The following is a 15081-nucleotide window of genomic DNA, read 5'->3' as shown; positions in this document are numbered from 1 at the left end:
AAATGATTGAAATGGCTGTAAATGGATATTTCAGTTATCAATAGCCACTGAAGTGGATCAGGTCCACATTCGACAAAGCAGAGCTTCTGAGGACTCTCTCCATAAAGCCAGAGCCTTCATATCATCCTATTACATCACCTCTGCATAGGCCACGTACGTGGCACACAGACAGCAGGTTCATGTTTATATGTATAACTAACTGCTCAGTAGATCTGCTCACATGTCACTACCATGTCTTCGGACCTGATTCATCTTAGTCCCAAACATATCCAGCAGCATGGAGTGTGATTCATCCAGTCTTAGTAATGATGTATTTAAGTAATTCTGCAGGGATGACAGACTCTCCTCTGTCATCCATTCCTCTCTCTACTCCCCCTGCTCACTTACACAGAGATCTCTGGTAATTAGGTGATGAATGCTTTTATGGCCCAGCAGCAGCCTAGCACTGATTCAGCTGCAGGTAGCACACAGCTCCTCCTCAGCCAGTCCGTGACAGCTACCAGGCAAAACAGCCTTTCAGTGGGATAGAAATAGAATGAAACTAAAATGAAAGATGGAATAACTAAATTCATTAAAGGGGAATAGAATTACTTTATTCCTGGAGACAAAGTGGAGTGTGTTTGTTGGAAGTAATCTGTTCTCCTCTGAGGCTGTGAGACAGAGCTCAGTCCCCAGTCAGTGCTGTGATGACTGGTGTGTTGTCAGTGAGACATGACCTCTAATGAAGCGTTTGCTGAACTGACAGATTCAGACACTCTGTTGTGGATGCTGCCTCATTAAACCAAATGAGCGAGAAAAGAGGAGGTGAACGAATGTAGGGAGGGGTTTAAATCCTCATTACTGATGATTTTCACATCCACACACTGAGACAGAACAAAGTACAGCATCTCCATGTTATGCTGGTAGTCCGAACTCTCTTCATCATTTGAAAAGTAATTCTCAAAACTTTTACCTTTATTTCTATGTCCTGCTGTGAATTACTTCCTTGTTGGAAACTGAAAGTGTAGTGTATGTTGTCGAGGCAGATTCTGTAAATGATCTATTATTATGCCTGAACAGTTTGGAGCGTGGAGGGGAAGAGGTATGGGGCTAGAAAAAAAGCAGGGTCTTTCAAGCATTAACTTGGAGTTACAAAGTAACCTGTAGGGAGAGTTGTCATAGAAACAGCTCATTATAATGAAAAATGAAAAGTATAAAGACAGGGATGGGGGCACAGACCTTCCATTTTAACCACAACTAAAACTGTTACCTCACTTGTACAGCTGCAACATACAGAATGGAGACCTGAGATGTATGCCACCACAACTGACTAGGGGAGTTATTGTGTAACTAAGGGTGTCATACCAACGGGCTATGCTAATTTATCAAGAAAGAAAAGTAAACTACAGTACATCAAGAACCGTAGCAGCTGGTGGCGGAGCGGTAAACACCACATACAACCAAACGAATGAGAGAACATGAGCGGAGGACTCAAAACAAGTGAGGTGAGACAAGTTCTTCTGATTTCAACACTGAAAGTAACTTAGACTGCCCTCATAATATTAACAAACCCAAATTAGAGTGTGATTGCTTGGCTCATCAACAGACTTTCGCTAAAAGCATAGCATAGCAGCCTAACGGCCATAGCAGAGGGCTAGTGGTGGACTATGGGCTCTACAGGATCCAGGTCCAGGCTGAGTCAGGTGGCCCCATGTCACAGTCAGCCAGAGGGAGACCTGGACCAGCAGGCCAGTCATCCCACCTCACAATGGACCATCTCTGCTGTGCCAACCCCACTGGAGCCACAACATGGGCCCCTAGGACATAGTAGGACTATCCTGCTGCCCCCACTGAAACTGGAAAACTCTGCAAGCTTCCCCCCACCATCTACAGGTCAGTAGACAGATTATTTTGTCTCCAAATGTGGTTGTCATCATCACGAAGGCTTAACTGACTTGTGTGTCTATGTGTGTATATGCATGTGTGTAAGAATCATCATATGTAGCAAGCAGCCTTCCACAGAGTCAAAGCAACATTTGGGGACCAAGCATCATTCATTCTCATCCACCACGAAGACTACAGGTCAGAACAGTATAGCTTTCGCTACCATTTTACTACAAACTGTCACAAACATTCTTGTTCAAGTGTTCCTAAATTCCTACTTTATTTTCCTATCTCTGTGAAATAAATTGTATTTCAATTTAGTGTCTCAGACTTCACATTGGGGGAAGAGTGGCTGTGTTATTGCATTGGATGTTGTTGTGATGTACTGTACTGTTTACCCATGCAGACCTCCCATCATTCTCTCTCCTCAGGCGTTGCAACCACTGGCCCCTCTTAGTGCAGGCCTCAAGGTTACTGCCAATCACATGGCCATGGTAAAAAAAAACATACATAAACATCAGTGCCATTTTGTCTCTGTATATGCTGTGTTGACATGTATACAAAGCCTTGGTCAATTTTGAAGCTGTTTTTATGACCTTATGCTTGTGTTTGTTCTTTTTCTCTTGTCACAGGGCAGAGACTGGAGAGATGGGGGTGTCCTCCACTTTTCTACCCCCAGCCAGGGTGCACACGATGGCACCGGCCGCCATCCGCAGGTGCAGATAGAGAATGTAATGGACTTACAGTGCCTTCAGAAAGTATTCACACCCCTCTACCTTTTCCACATTTTGTTGTGTTACAAAGTGGGATTATAATGGATTTCATTGTAATTCATTGTCCACAATCTACACAAAATACTCTGCAATGTCAAAGTGGAAGAAAAATTCAACAACAAAAAATATACTAAATGGAAAATAAAACATGAATATATCTTGATTAGATAAGTAATCACCTTTGGCAGTGATGATATGTGTCTTTCTGGGTATGTCTTGAAAAGCTTTGCAAACCTGGATTGTACAATATTTTCCATTTATTCTTTTAAAACAATTCTTCAAGCACTGTCAAGTTGGTTTGCTAGACAGCCATTTTCAAGTCTTGTCCTAGATTTTCATGCCGATTTAAGTCAAAACTAACTAGGCCACTCAGGGACATTCAATGTTGTCTTGGTAACTAACTCCAGTGTTTTAGGTTAAGAGGGATTTGTCTCCCAGTGTCTGTTGGAAAGCAGACTCAACCATGTTTTCCTCTAGGATTCTGCCTGTGCTTAGCTCTATTGATTTTCTTGCTATCCATAAAATCTTCCTAGTCTTTGCCGATGACCAGCATACCCATAACATAATGCAGCCACCACCGTGCTTGAAAATATGAAGAGGGGTCCCTGTAGTGACTGGGTGTATTGATACACCATCCAAAGTGTAATTAATAACTTCACCATGCTCAAAGGGATATTCAATGTCTGCTTTTTTATTTAAAATGTTTAAACCCATCTACCAGTATGTGCCCTTCTTTGCGAGGCATTGGAAAACCTCCCTGGTCTTTGTCTTTAAATCTGTGCTTGAAATTCACTGCTGGACATCACAGATAATTGTATTTGTGAGCTACAGAGCTAGGGTAGTTATTCACAAATCATGTTCAACACTATTATTGCACACAGTCCATGCAACTTATGTGACTTGTTAAGCACATTTTTACTCCTGAAGTTATTTAGGCTTGCCATAACAAAGGGATTGAATACTTACTGACTCAAGACATTTCAGCTTTTCATTTATTTGTTTTTACATAATTCCACTTTGACATTATGGGGTATTGTATGTAAATCAGAGACACATAAGTCGGAGCACAATTGGCCCAGCGTTGCCCAGGTTAGGGGAGGGTTTGGCCGGGGTAGGCCGTCATTGTAAAATTAAGAATTTGTTCTTAACTGACTTGCCTAGTTAAATAAAGTTTAAATTAAAAAAACACAAAATCGAAATGATCAATTTTAAGTTCAGGCTGTAATACAACAAAATGTGGAAAATGTCAAGGGGTATGAATACTTTTTGAATGCACTATACATGCTTATGTTCCTCAGTCTCCAAAACAATTACATGGGATTTGATTTAGTCAGGAATGTTGTTATGAGAGGTAATTTACCAGAGAGAGCGAGAGCAGCTGGTGAGCTGCGAGCCTGGGCCCCTTCTGTCCCGGTGGGCCTGATTAAAGCGCTGGTAGAGTGGAAAGTGGGGTGGTCTACAGCTCTGACTGGCCCTCAATGGGATGCGCTTTCAGGGTACAGGGAACATGAAAAACCCCACTACCAGGCAAACACACATGTGCGCGCACACACTCCCTCACAAACCGACATACTGTCTTTAACAGTTTGTACATTTTCATGTTTCATTGCATAGGGCAGGATCTAGGGATGACCATTTTATCTGTAGCATACCATTGATGCGTTGTGTATTCCATGACGTGTGACTATATTATATTTAAAACTACCATTTGGTGGTGACTCATGCATGGTCTCTCTGGCTGTGTGGGTTGGGTTGTGTAGGGAGGACTCCTGGAGGCACAGATGGTCCTCAGTCAACAGGCCCAGCGAAGAAGGAGAGCCCACCAGAGACGAGTCCGAGAGCAGCGGGTCCACGAGAGGACAATCTACATAGATAATGGTGAGACTGGAGACATTTTGTTAATCTGGCTGACACCAAACTCAAAGTCTTCCTGACTGCAGTGTCACAGCGCTCCCTCGCTGTGTACTACATGGGTCGCATCAGCCAGGCTAAAAAAATGTACCACCAACTTGAACATGTTCTAAGTGATGCGTACAATCCATAGTGCTGCAGTACTTAAATAGATTGTGTACTTTGTCTTGCTCCCTTGGCCTCTGTAGTTGAAGCACCAAGCAGCAAAGGGATACAGAGACTGCATCTGCTAAACAGGCCAACCCAAAGGGACATATTTTGGGATGAGATGACAGGAGAGAGTCTCGACCTCCAGGAGATCCTCCAAACAAGCCCCCTTCCCCTGGAGCAGGGAGAGAGACAGCAGTCCCAGCCTGGACCACCACAGTGCCTGTGTAGGGATGAAGAGCTGATCAACAGAGACTTGGCATGGGGAGGCCTCAGGAGTCCTCACCGGAAAACCAATACTCTCACAGACAGAGTAGAAGGGGAGACAGATGGTGGACTGACCATGAGGAAAACCTTACCTTCGATGCTGGACTGGAAGACAGAGAAACAAAGAGATACAATTCCCAAACACTTGAGCTCTTTCGAGGATAGTGAGAGGGCTAGTAGGAGGCCTCTGAGAGGCTGGCAGAGAGAGGGCATTAGAGGTCTATGTCATGGGGAGAGAGGGATTTGGGAACCTGACCTGGAGTAGGAGCTGTTTGAGAGGTTTACTCATCTGGATTAGATCGGATCTCCAATCTCAGTTTGCGAAATGCTAATGGTGTATAGGTGGTCACTTCATTTTGAAAATCAGAAATTGTAGCTCATTTATCTTTTAAACTGTTAGCATTTTTACTGTATGATGGCAAACTAAATACTGGTTTGTCATAACCAAAGTATTTCAGAGAATGTGTCCACCACCAGTGTTAAACTATCACCTGAATGTATTCATAGGATTGCTTAATTAAAATAGCAGCTGTGGTTAAAGTCTAGGATTGCTTCATTAGAATAGCAGATGTGGTTAAAAGTCTCATTGTGGGAACAAATCTGTTTTCCATAACAAATAAATGTGTTTATGAATGGGAATCAGTGTGTTTTTATTCCAGCCTGTTTGAAGGCAGTGTGTGGCGCCCTCTAGGGATGATAGTGATACTACAGGTGTGGAAAGGTCTAAAATTAGCTTGATGTAACACCAGCTTAATGTTCATAAGGTGAGAAAGCACATTAAAAAAAGAATACATTTGGCTTTTTGATCTTATTTCCATCATGATTAACAATACATGGTACTTGTATAGCGCTTTTCAAGGACCAAAAGTTACTTTAATTTTGTTACTCAATTTTAATCTCTAAAACAATGGAAAATGGACAGACAAAATACTACCACCAAAAAGTACAAAATCCCAGCAATGAATTTTCAAATACATTACTTTGTCCATCTTAAATTGAAAGGTGTCTTGCGATACACTTTTGAAAGAAGACCCATAAAAGATATCTGACCATATTGTTTCACGTCTTCAAGACCTCTAGACACAATGGTACAGAGACAAAAATGGGTACGTACAAATGGTACTAAATAATTTCCCTCAATGACCGTTTAATTTAGCTTCAAAGATAATGTATTTTCTAAATTATCTTTGGGGCTGAGTTTTTGTTTAATGAGAAGCACACTGAAGACCTCTTGTGCTCCCCAATTCCCTTCAACATTGAAAAGATATATTGCACTTCAGGGCTCCTTTTACCCTAACAGGAAATTGCTTATTGCAGCAATCCTCTCCACCTTTATGAAAATCCTGATGGAAGCTCTTAGCGGGATTAGAGAGAGAGTAGAACTGGCCAGCTACCACACACCTGGGGCTACAGTGAACACACAACAAGACAAGGGACAGCTGCATTTAGTTCTTGAATCAAGTGAGAGGTATCCTCTTTTCTTATGACGTCTGAAGCATTTAGGCTGTATAGCCCTTATAAATGGCTTTATGAAAACATTCAGTTTGCATAGTCTTACTCTTCTTCCCAACTTGTGTTTTCACCATGTTTTTAGTCCTCTAAATAAAAAAATAAAAGGACAGAGGCAAGCTGTTGCTTTGTTTGTAATTGATTTAGTTTGGTCGAGGTCAAGGGCTAGGGTGTGGTTACTTGCAGTTCATTTCCACTGGCCACTAAAATGCCACAAGTACTCCCAATTCAACAAAGAAAACTGTGGTACCGGTCTCCAATTTTCCTTCCTGATCTTTCTGGATTTTATGTCGCTTTGATGTTTCCCTCGTAGGGAGGACGTTTGTTCCTGAGACTGGGAGAAAGAGGTCTCAGAGCCAGAGACACTGACTGTATTGCTACCGGAGCCACAGTTTGAGCCGTAGAGCATCCACTCCATTTAAATAGTATTGGAAGAGCCTCTTGTCCCTTACAAAGCCCAGGTTCTCATACAGTTTCTGGGCTGATTGGTTGGTGATCTCAGTCTCCAGCACCACCTGTTTAAAGTTAACAAAACCAAGTAATTTGTAAGAGATTGTTACCTCTATCTCCATACTGAATACTATACAAAATGGTATTCAATGGCATTTTCAGTTTCAAATGTGCATTGGTGTAATGAGATTAGAATCAAGCTTAAACTTGACACTATTTATGGTAAGGAGTGTGGCCTGTTATCTTCTAGCTAAAATGTGGCCTAATGTAAGGTGACCAGAAATGATTTTGTTTTTGCGTGGGGAGGGTGGGGGGTACTGTTTGAAAATAAAAATGCCATGGAACTATATTTAACTATCAATTTTCGCTATTGTCCTTTAAAAATACTTCAAAACACAGAAATGGAATAACCCTCCACAGTTCTTAAAAGCCTAGCTAGTCATATTTTAATCACCCAGGTTTGGTAGCCTATGCTGTTGCATGTACTTTCTGGCCATGGTGTCTTCATGTTTTTTATTTTTTATTTAACCAGCCCATTGAAACCCAGTCTCTTTTTCAAGGGAAACCTGGCCAAGAAGACAGCAACATTCAATATATTACATAATTAAAACATACAATTCAACAACATGATCCAGCCTAAAAAAAGCATTTTACACTCCTCCGTAACAGAGTCTTCCACCAACATTTTAAATGAATTCAGTGGCACTAACATATCTAGATGAAGCGTGGATTGTAAACTATGCCATGCCTCTGGTGTACAAGACGAGAAAGGCAGTCTTGCCTAATATTGTAAATGTCCTGGGGACTTTAAGTAGCAACCACCGAGCAGACCGGGTATGGTAACTGCTGGTGGTGAGGGAGACCAGACTACAGAGGTAAAGAGGGAGTTTACCCAAAAGGGCCTTGCAGATGAACACATACACATGTACGTAGCTTCCTGCACATATAAAGTGAGGTCCAACCCACCATTTGGTTTAAGGTGCAATGGTGGGTGAGTGACTTGAAATTTGTAATAAAGTGCAAGGATGCATGATAAACAGAGTCCTGTCTCTGTATCACTGGTCAAACGTTCTCATAAAAAGCTCCATGGCAAAGCCTCGGGAGAAAACGAGTTTGGCAAAAGGGATTGATATATGCAAATCTGATCTGATGCATTTGATTATTTAACAATCAGCCCCAATTTAACTTCAATATTACCTTTTTCTTTCTAAATGGCTAATCAGGGACATTTTCGGGGACAGGCCACCAAAATCGGGGACTGTTCCTGGAAATTGGGGACATCTGGCCACTCTTGCCTAATGTCTTCCAGGGTAGATATGATTATGTAAAAGAAACATACCTCATCACAGTCCTCATCCACCATAGCATAGATAGCCTTTTTGACTAGATATGTACCTGAAATGACAGGAGTGATGACATGTTAGAAGTAAACATGAAACTTTATAACACAGTCTTGCAGGGGTGGGTATAATTTGTGGAATGTTCCAACAGGACTCTGTTCCAAAATCTTCGTCAAGTAAAAGGTTGCCAACAAACATTGCATACAAAGTAACATGATCAATACACCTAGCTAACTAGCTGCCGAATAGGCATCAACTCACCATGTAGCTTATTCTTAATGTTTGTCGATGGGCTACCAGTGTGAGGACAGACATTTTTCAGAATAAACATGGTGAGTAAAAACGTAATTAAATAGCCCACTCCCTACCTGGTACCTTATTCTGCCGCTATACAACTTTGTATGCTTTGTTTGATGGCAACCTTGTTATTTACAAAGTTTTTGGAACAGATACCTTTTGGAATGTTCCAATAATTTTACCCATCTTGGAGATCCTCCTAATGCCCACTTACCAATTCCTTTCCTCCTGTATCTGGAGTCCACAGCCAACATGGCAATGTAGCCACGGTGAATCTTCTTGTGCATATCCAGTTTGCACACAATGGCACCAACACAATCCTTGTCCACCATCGCCTGTGGCACAGAGAGGTAAAACATTTTATTATCTACTGGCTGGCAGGTGTGTAGGCTTTTTCTCCAGCCCGAACGCACCATATTCAGCCCTGAACATAGGCTGGTAGTGGCAAACTACAAAACATGATCAGTTCCTAAAATGCATACAACTTTATATCCGATTAAACGCAACTCCACGATTTACGATGGAGTTGAGTTTGCGACTACTGTGGGCGTACTGGAGATCCGACGCCACATATAAACGTCATTTTTTGTGTTTTTTACTCTCGATTTCAGCACCCAAAGTAAATAATTGCCGGCAATTACACACGACATTGTTATTTTATGTGATGTTGGAGCTCCAGTCCGCCCACACGCAACTCCACCATAAATCGTTGAGTTTAGTCAGCTAGCTAACAACTTTAGACGTACCAGGAAGCAGAGTTGAGGCCAGTTATGAATGAAATACCTATATGTATAAATCGAATAAGGCTCTGACAAGTCCTTGGTAATAAGCCTTTTGATGTCTGACATTTGCAGTTCAGACTCGTATGGTACGTATTCCACGTCTCCCTCTATGTTTGAACATAACCCAAGCCTTCTCAGTTCTTCCACAATAACTTGAGAGGTGATAGTGGCAGCAAGCGCGGATGCCACCAAATCTTCTTCAGCGCACAGCGTCCCGAGGTCTTCCCTGTCTCGGTCCATCACCACCACTTCTTTGCTGCATGTTAGCACCCCGTTGACACTGCTGGAATCTATTTCAGCCATTCCCATGGTTGGCATGTTGTTGTTAATTTCGTTATTGTTCGCATGCAGACAGTGCGTTTAATCAGCTAATGTTAGCTAAAACGGAAGAAAAAAAAAGTCGCTTGCACGGTTAAAGTTGCCACCAGTTGCGAATCTGTTTTTAAATTATATAATGTATTGTCTGTAGCAAACCCAACTAATGTACTGTAGCTAGCTAATAACTTCTAAAGTTTGTTGCTAGGCTAGCTTCTGCCTGTCAAAATTATTGCTACCGTAAAGCATTTACTGTGCGAAAAACAACTTTACGACACTCAAATTCGATTAAAATCTTAGGAACAGTGTTGTTGTAATGTCAAGAACAACAAGTTTTTAAAAAATGATGAAATAATTGAATGAAGAATATGACATCTATAAATCCAATTTAAGTTGTTTTTATAGTGCGACACACCGACAGAACTCAATAACATGTTCTCTAGCCCTACCACTGGATGTCGTAGTATGCTTGACAGTGTGAGGGAAAGGATATGTCGATCAGTCTTGGTCCCTGGGCCAATGATTATTCATGTATACATATTAATTATACCATTATATATTGGTCATTGATCACAAATTGATTTTTTTGTGGGGCTCCTTTTCTTGTGTTGTTTAGTATTATGTGGGTTCCACAGGTGAACACAGATGATCAAAAGACAAAAACCATGGGTGTTCAGAAACCTAGTAGGCTTACTATTTGATAAACAAGTCAATGTATCAAATCAATTGCTTCAAAATATCTCCCGAAATTCAGCATCTCAATTTAGTTGTATGATATGTGGGTTCAAGGCATTCTAGCAGAGGCTCGTTAAACGTGCCTATTCATTTAGCAAGCCTTATTTAACCAACAATGCCACGTCTGCCAGTACAAACCCAGTGACTGCACTGACTCCAGGAGCCAGGCTGACAACAGGTCGGGATGCTCAAGAGCTTTGGAGCAGTCTGCCCCTTCCAGTTCAGTACACACACACTAGGTCTTAAAACCAAATCAATGTGGAGGGTGGGTGTCTGTCACAGCATACTGCTACATAAAAAGGTGAAGGATGCCGTGTGAGCAATTGGTTCCAATTGACAGAGGATTGGTCATGGTCAGTCTTCTGGGTGGAAATCCACATGAGAACGATTGCACCAGCAAGGAGGGCAAGAGAGGCCAGTACTGGACAATAGAACACTCAGAAGAATCTGGCTGCAGTGGAACACACTCAAAGTGGATCACAATCTCTACCTGCTTTAACACTTCAACTACCAGATGTTCACATACTTAGCCGTGTATATATGACCAATATACTGTATTCCTTTCTTACTAAAGACAGGCTGTTGTATGTCTTGGGAAACACAGCTTGGTTAACGTGAGGACACTTAGAAATAGTCTAGGCTAGGGCTCTTAAAATGTGTTTTGTAGACACATGTATACCTATGCATTTTCTTTTAATTGACAGGACTTTCTTATCATGGTCATGTGTGGATGAGCTGTACTCTAACCAAATTGCAATTATTTGAATCTGACCCTTATGCTGAACCAATTTTTGTCATGCAATATTTAAGGTGGCCATCACACCCTGTTTCTCTTTACAAGTTTTTCTCCACTTAGCCAGTCATCTGGCCAGCTGGGGGTGGTGGAGGCCTCAACTTTTTAGAGGGTTGTTCAGTGCTCCATCTCAGGCTGGAGAGGCTGGGTATTTGAAGAGGCCACTGGCTGACAGGCAGTGGAGTCAGAGGGGGGGGACCAGGGAGACCTGCCAGTTCTCCTGAGAGGCTCTTTGTGGCACAGACGCTTCCCGGATCAGCCTACCCTTTCACATCCCAAGCCCCATCTCCCACAGGACCTCAGCTCCAGCCGACGACAAGGCCCCAGCTGCTAATTATCTGGCTGATGGAGAGGCACTGAAGTGGGACTGTCAGAGCTAGGGGTGGCCCCTCTCTCTAAAGAGATGTGGCCAGTGGAGTGGGATGTCCAAACATTTCCAAAATATAGGAACTGGCAGCATCAATAAATAAAAATGTACACAAATGCAGACATTATTGTTTTAACGTCAATATTTAATTGCAATAATTCAATATTTTCTCTTTCCAGTACTAATACTCTTTAGTAAGATTCAGTTGAATAACCATTATCTGTATTTAAAGCTAGAATCCTTAGTAGCTACATCCATTTTTGGACATACATTAAGGATATATACATTTATACCCATTGATTCTTGAAGAATATGACTTGTAAATGACTTCATTCAACAGTCATACCCCATTAGAACCTAAAATATAAGATTGTTTTACTACAATGTTTGTGAACAATGTAAAACAAAAAGCACTGTATAGCCTCAAAACATAGTTAAAACTATAATTTTGATATCATGGATAGTCAGTCCTTGCAACCATAGCTATGTCTATGATTTTGGGAGTGGTTACATTTCTAAAGACCCATCCCTCAGCTTTATACCAAAACAGAGGTGGGGTGGACACTTTGTTGTTGTTTTAATTAAGGATTCTAGCTTTAAGGCATATTCTTTCACTGAAAATTGATTGGTCTGTTCAGTACGGATGAGAAATTGCATTTTGCGTCTTAGATGAGACCAAGGATGTCAGAAGAACAGCATATACAAGCCATTCAGTTACAGCACTTTGACCATTGTGTTCATAATGTTGAATGCTGTTTGTTACACAGATTCCAACCTTGTCACCAGAATCGAAAGCAGTGTCTGTTGTCCAGCAATGATCTTATGCTCTGGAGATCCATCATGTGTTTGGCTCATCCCAGATATGGACGAAGTAGTAATTTCCTCGATGCTGGTCTATACTGTACAGTTCCATCCTACAGCATCATGTGTCCGGAGGACACTGGTGCAGTTCCAGTTGAGTTCCAGATAAAGTATTCTGAGGATAACAACTCCCGGGCTGCAGAGAGAAGAGAGAGTGCACATTCAGGCTTCACAAATACATATTTTTCATAGAAAATAATTAAACCAGCATTAGAACCCAAATCTCTCACTCACATGTGACTATACGAGGTTTTGCAGAGGAATAGACCTGCACTGAATGCTGGTCCACACAGCATCCAGACAGAGTCAAGTCTGGCACTCGGAAGTACAACTGAAAAACATGAAGGAATGGTTTTTCTGGTATGTTTAGTTTTAGATGAATCTCCAATGTCTAGAAAGAATCTGACTTACTTTGATGTAGGCTGTAAGGTCTGTGCAGAGAGGATCTGTAGGTCCTGGGAGCTCCCCTGAAAAACTCACACTGCCCTCTAGTGACACCTCACGGGACTTGGGGAACTTCTGGCCTAAAGAGTGGCAAGGCAGAATATGCACGTTGTTTTTCCATAAACAAAGGGTATTTGAAACTTAAATATGTGGTAAACTGGGTCATTGCACAGTGTAAATGTTGTCCCCAGACCAATGAGACGTACCGAGGACCCAGACCAGCAGGTTCTTCTCCTTGGACACTTCCAGCTGTCCTGAGCTCACTTTCACATCCACACTACCCATCTGGTCCCTGCAACAACACAGAGGTTCAGAGGTTAAACGTAACCTCAAGTCGAGATGTGTTTCTTTACAAGATTCCAGAAACACTGCATTTCAAGCAACACTAGAAGGGATGATTATGTGTAATAAGCTACTATATTGACATCAGGAAGTGCATCATCAATGTGAGATGTTATGTATCGTTTATATGTGCATAGGTTACCTGTTAAAGAACGGCAGATGTGCCTCGCAGTACTCGAAGCTGTTCCTCACACTCTCGTGAAGTTTCAGGCTCACAGTAATACACAACTGGTTGTCATCATCCTTCAGCTGATAGGTGCCTAGGATAGGAGGCACGGGAACCTGAGAAAATACATCATTCAATCTGACGAGATGAAGACAGCAATGTATGAAGGAGTGAATGCATGTATTTAGCTATTTTTACAAGCTCTGGACTTGTGTACCTGAGATGTGTAGCTGCAGAGCCTGAAAGGCTCAAAAGGAGGGGAGAAGGGGAACTTGTAGGGGCCAGAGAAGGCAGAGCTGTCACAGTCCTCAACACTCATGGCAGTCAGAACACTGGCATCCAGTGAAGACACACAAGGGTGGACCAGGACATCCATCAGTGGTGAGCCATTGGGTGGCAGTGTGAGAGTGACGGTCACATTGGGAAGGACCCCTTCCACTTCACACTGATGACACAAAGGGAAAAAGCACAAATGGGTTAGAGAGAATGAGTAGACAGCAGAAGGTAACAAGAAACTTCAGTATTACATTACCATAGACATAGACAGTATCACTGTGCTCACCTTGCAAGTCACTGTGCCATAGACATCCCAGAGGTCCTGCCTGTTTCGGTTTCCATACTGCATGGAGCGCACCATCTCCGTTAGAGCTACATTCACCACAGCCCGACCACGGTGCACCCCTGTTTTCCAGGCTGGCTGTTTCTGGGTCCCTGCAGGAGTGGGCATTGCTGATGCTGATGAGGCCCCTGGCTGAGGGATGTCCAGTGGGGTCCCGAGGGGGCAGATCTGCAGGAGGATAGAGGGCATCATGGCCAGGCGAGAGGTCAGCCCCTCTCTGTCAGGCTTACTCCCAGACCCACAGAGAAAAGCCTGCAGGCCCGCCAACAGTGTGAGGCCCTGGGAGACAGAGAACAAGCTAGCCAGAGGAGGCCGGGGATCAGCGGGGGCATCCACCACAGCCAGACAGGCCAGGATCAGAGGCCCCTGGGAGATGACCAACAGTGGCCAAAGGACCCCTCCACTGGGGCCTTCTACATGGAGCTCCAAGGCTGGTGAGCGCTGCTGGTGGAGACAGTCATCTCGTAGAGCCATGTAGGGTTTGTCAGAGTCAGAGAGGCCCAGCTCAGTGAGTAGGAGCTGGAGCACAGTGCCATCCTCTGGGACAGACACATACAATGAGCCGGCCATACACTTAGCACGCTGCTCCACTGTTGGGTATCGCCTGTGTGAGAAGCCAACACTTTTACCAACTATGCACATAGCCAAAACAGCAATACGGGACAGGTGTGAATTAACATACACACACATGATGGCATTACATTTTACACAAACAATGGAAGGAAAAACATTACAAACCTGGAAAAGCGCACTGCTACAGATTCTCCCCTCTCGTAAGATATAATCCACAATGCCCTCACACTCATTTTGTCCAGAAAAAAATGCCTGTGATTGACAGGTTATGCATACATATGATAACCACGTGTCTTCTGTGATAGATCTATGAGGGAAATCTTAAAGTAGTCCAACAAAGGGGGACATAACATTTTGCCTCATTTTAAACTTGCACGACTGAGTTTTCATCGATATTCTGTTCTGTTTTCGTTGCAAAATTAACTTCCTATTTTTACAATCATGTGACAGCCTGAACCAATCAGGATACTTTTGCGCATGTGTGTTTACGCAGTGTACCTTCCGGGGTGTCACTAGTTACCACAACC

The 15081-nt window shown here is 42.7% G+C and overlaps 3 protein-coding genes across 4 annotated transcripts; 1 reads left to right on the top strand and 2 right to left on the bottom strand.

Annotated features, from left to right (window-relative positions):
• Nucleotides 1-20: 20 nt before the first annotated feature.
• On the top strand, nt 21-5593 carry LOC112256719. 2 transcript variants are annotated; one of them, XM_024430169.2, is made up of 5 exons: nt 21-2061; nt 2295-2357; nt 2496-2579; nt 4397-4514; nt 4736-5593. In XM_024430169.2, exons 2-5 carry the CDS (start codon nt 2349-2351, stop codon nt 5224-5226), a joined length of 702 nt encoding a protein of 233 aa, XP_024285937.1. In that variant the 5' UTR covers nt 21-2061; nt 2295-2348; the 3' UTR covers nt 5227-5593. The 2 variants fall into 2 exon arrangements, with proteins under 2 accessions (XP_024285937.1, XP_024285936.1); XM_024430168.2 differs by having other exon boundaries at nt 21-2357.
• Nucleotides 5594-5812: 219 nt separating this feature from the next.
• Nucleotides 5813-10089, bottom strand: naa30 (N-alpha-acetyltransferase 30, NatC catalytic subunit). Its single transcript, XM_024430170.2, has 4 exons — nt 9304-10089; nt 8772-8892; nt 8260-8315; nt 5813-6985 (listed from the first exon to the last, which is right to left on the bottom strand). The coding sequence occupies exons 1-4, from the start codon at nt 9655-9657 to the stop codon at nt 6848-6850; spliced, it is 669 nt and encodes a 222-aa protein (XP_024285938.1). The 5' UTR covers nt 9658-10089; the 3' UTR covers nt 5813-6847.
• A 1593-nt stretch (nt 10090-11682) lies between these two features.
• ap5m1 (adaptor related protein complex 5 subunit mu 1) lies at nt 11683-15053 on the bottom strand. Its single transcript, XM_024430173.2, has 8 exons — nt 14720-15053; nt 13925-14585; nt 13580-13807; nt 13339-13478; nt 13061-13146; nt 12822-12934; nt 12645-12741; nt 11683-12546 (listed from the first exon to the last, which is right to left on the bottom strand). Exons 1-8 carry the CDS (start codon nt 14785-14787, stop codon nt 12464-12466), a joined length of 1476 nt encoding a protein of 491 aa, XP_024285941.1. The 5' UTR covers nt 14788-15053; the 3' UTR covers nt 11683-12463.
• Nucleotides 15054-15081: the final 28 nt, after the last annotated feature.

The sequence above is a fragment of the Oncorhynchus tshawytscha genome, linkage group LG08 (genome assembly GCF_018296145.1).
Source record: "Oncorhynchus tshawytscha isolate Ot180627B linkage group LG08, Otsh_v2.0, whole genome shotgun sequence".
NCBI classification, from domain to species: Eukaryota; Metazoa; Chordata; class Actinopteri; order Salmoniformes; family Salmonidae; genus Oncorhynchus; species Oncorhynchus tshawytscha.
The sequence above is the reverse complement of the archived record's forward strand: the minus strand, read 5'-3'. Positions and strand labels throughout refer to the sequence as shown.

Bases quoted from the DNA above. Each gene is read 5' to 3' on its own strand.
- LOC112256719 (XM_024430168.2), top strand. From the start codon at position 2,244: ATGTACTGTACTGTTTACCCATGCAGACCTCCCATCATTCTCTCTCCT. The intron at 2,358-2,495 runs GTAAAAAAAAAC...CTCTTGTCACAG, and splicing joins CTGCCAATCACATGGCCATG to GGCAGAGACTGGAGAGATGG. The intron at 4,515-4,735 runs GTGAGACTGGAG...TGGCCTCTGTAG, and splicing joins GACAATCTACATAGATAATG to TTGAAGCACCAAGCAGCAAA.
- naa30 (XM_024430170.2), bottom strand. From the start codon at position 9,657: ATGCCAACCATGGGAATGGCTGAAATAGATTCCAGCAGTGTCAACGGG. The intron at 8,893-9,303 runs GTACGTCTAAAG...TCTGTGCCACAG, and splicing joins GGCCTCAACTCTGCTTCCTG to GCGATGGTGGACAAGGATTG. The intron at 6,986-8,259 runs GTATGTTTCTTT...AACTTTAAACAG, and splicing joins TGGATGAGGACTGTGATGAG to GTGGTGCTGGAGACTGAGAT.
- ap5m1 (XM_024430173.2), bottom strand. From the start codon at position 14,787: ATGAGTGTGAGGGCATTGTGGATTATATCTTACGAGAGGGGAGAATCT. The intron at 14,586-14,719 runs GTTTGTAATGTT...CTTCTCACACAG, and splicing joins GTAGCAGTGCGCTTTTCCAG to GCGATACCCAACAGTGGAGC. The intron at 13,147-13,338 runs GTAACCTATGCA...GTGTTGTTGCAG, and splicing joins CATCTGCCGTTCTTTAACAG to GGACCAGATGGGTAGTGTGG.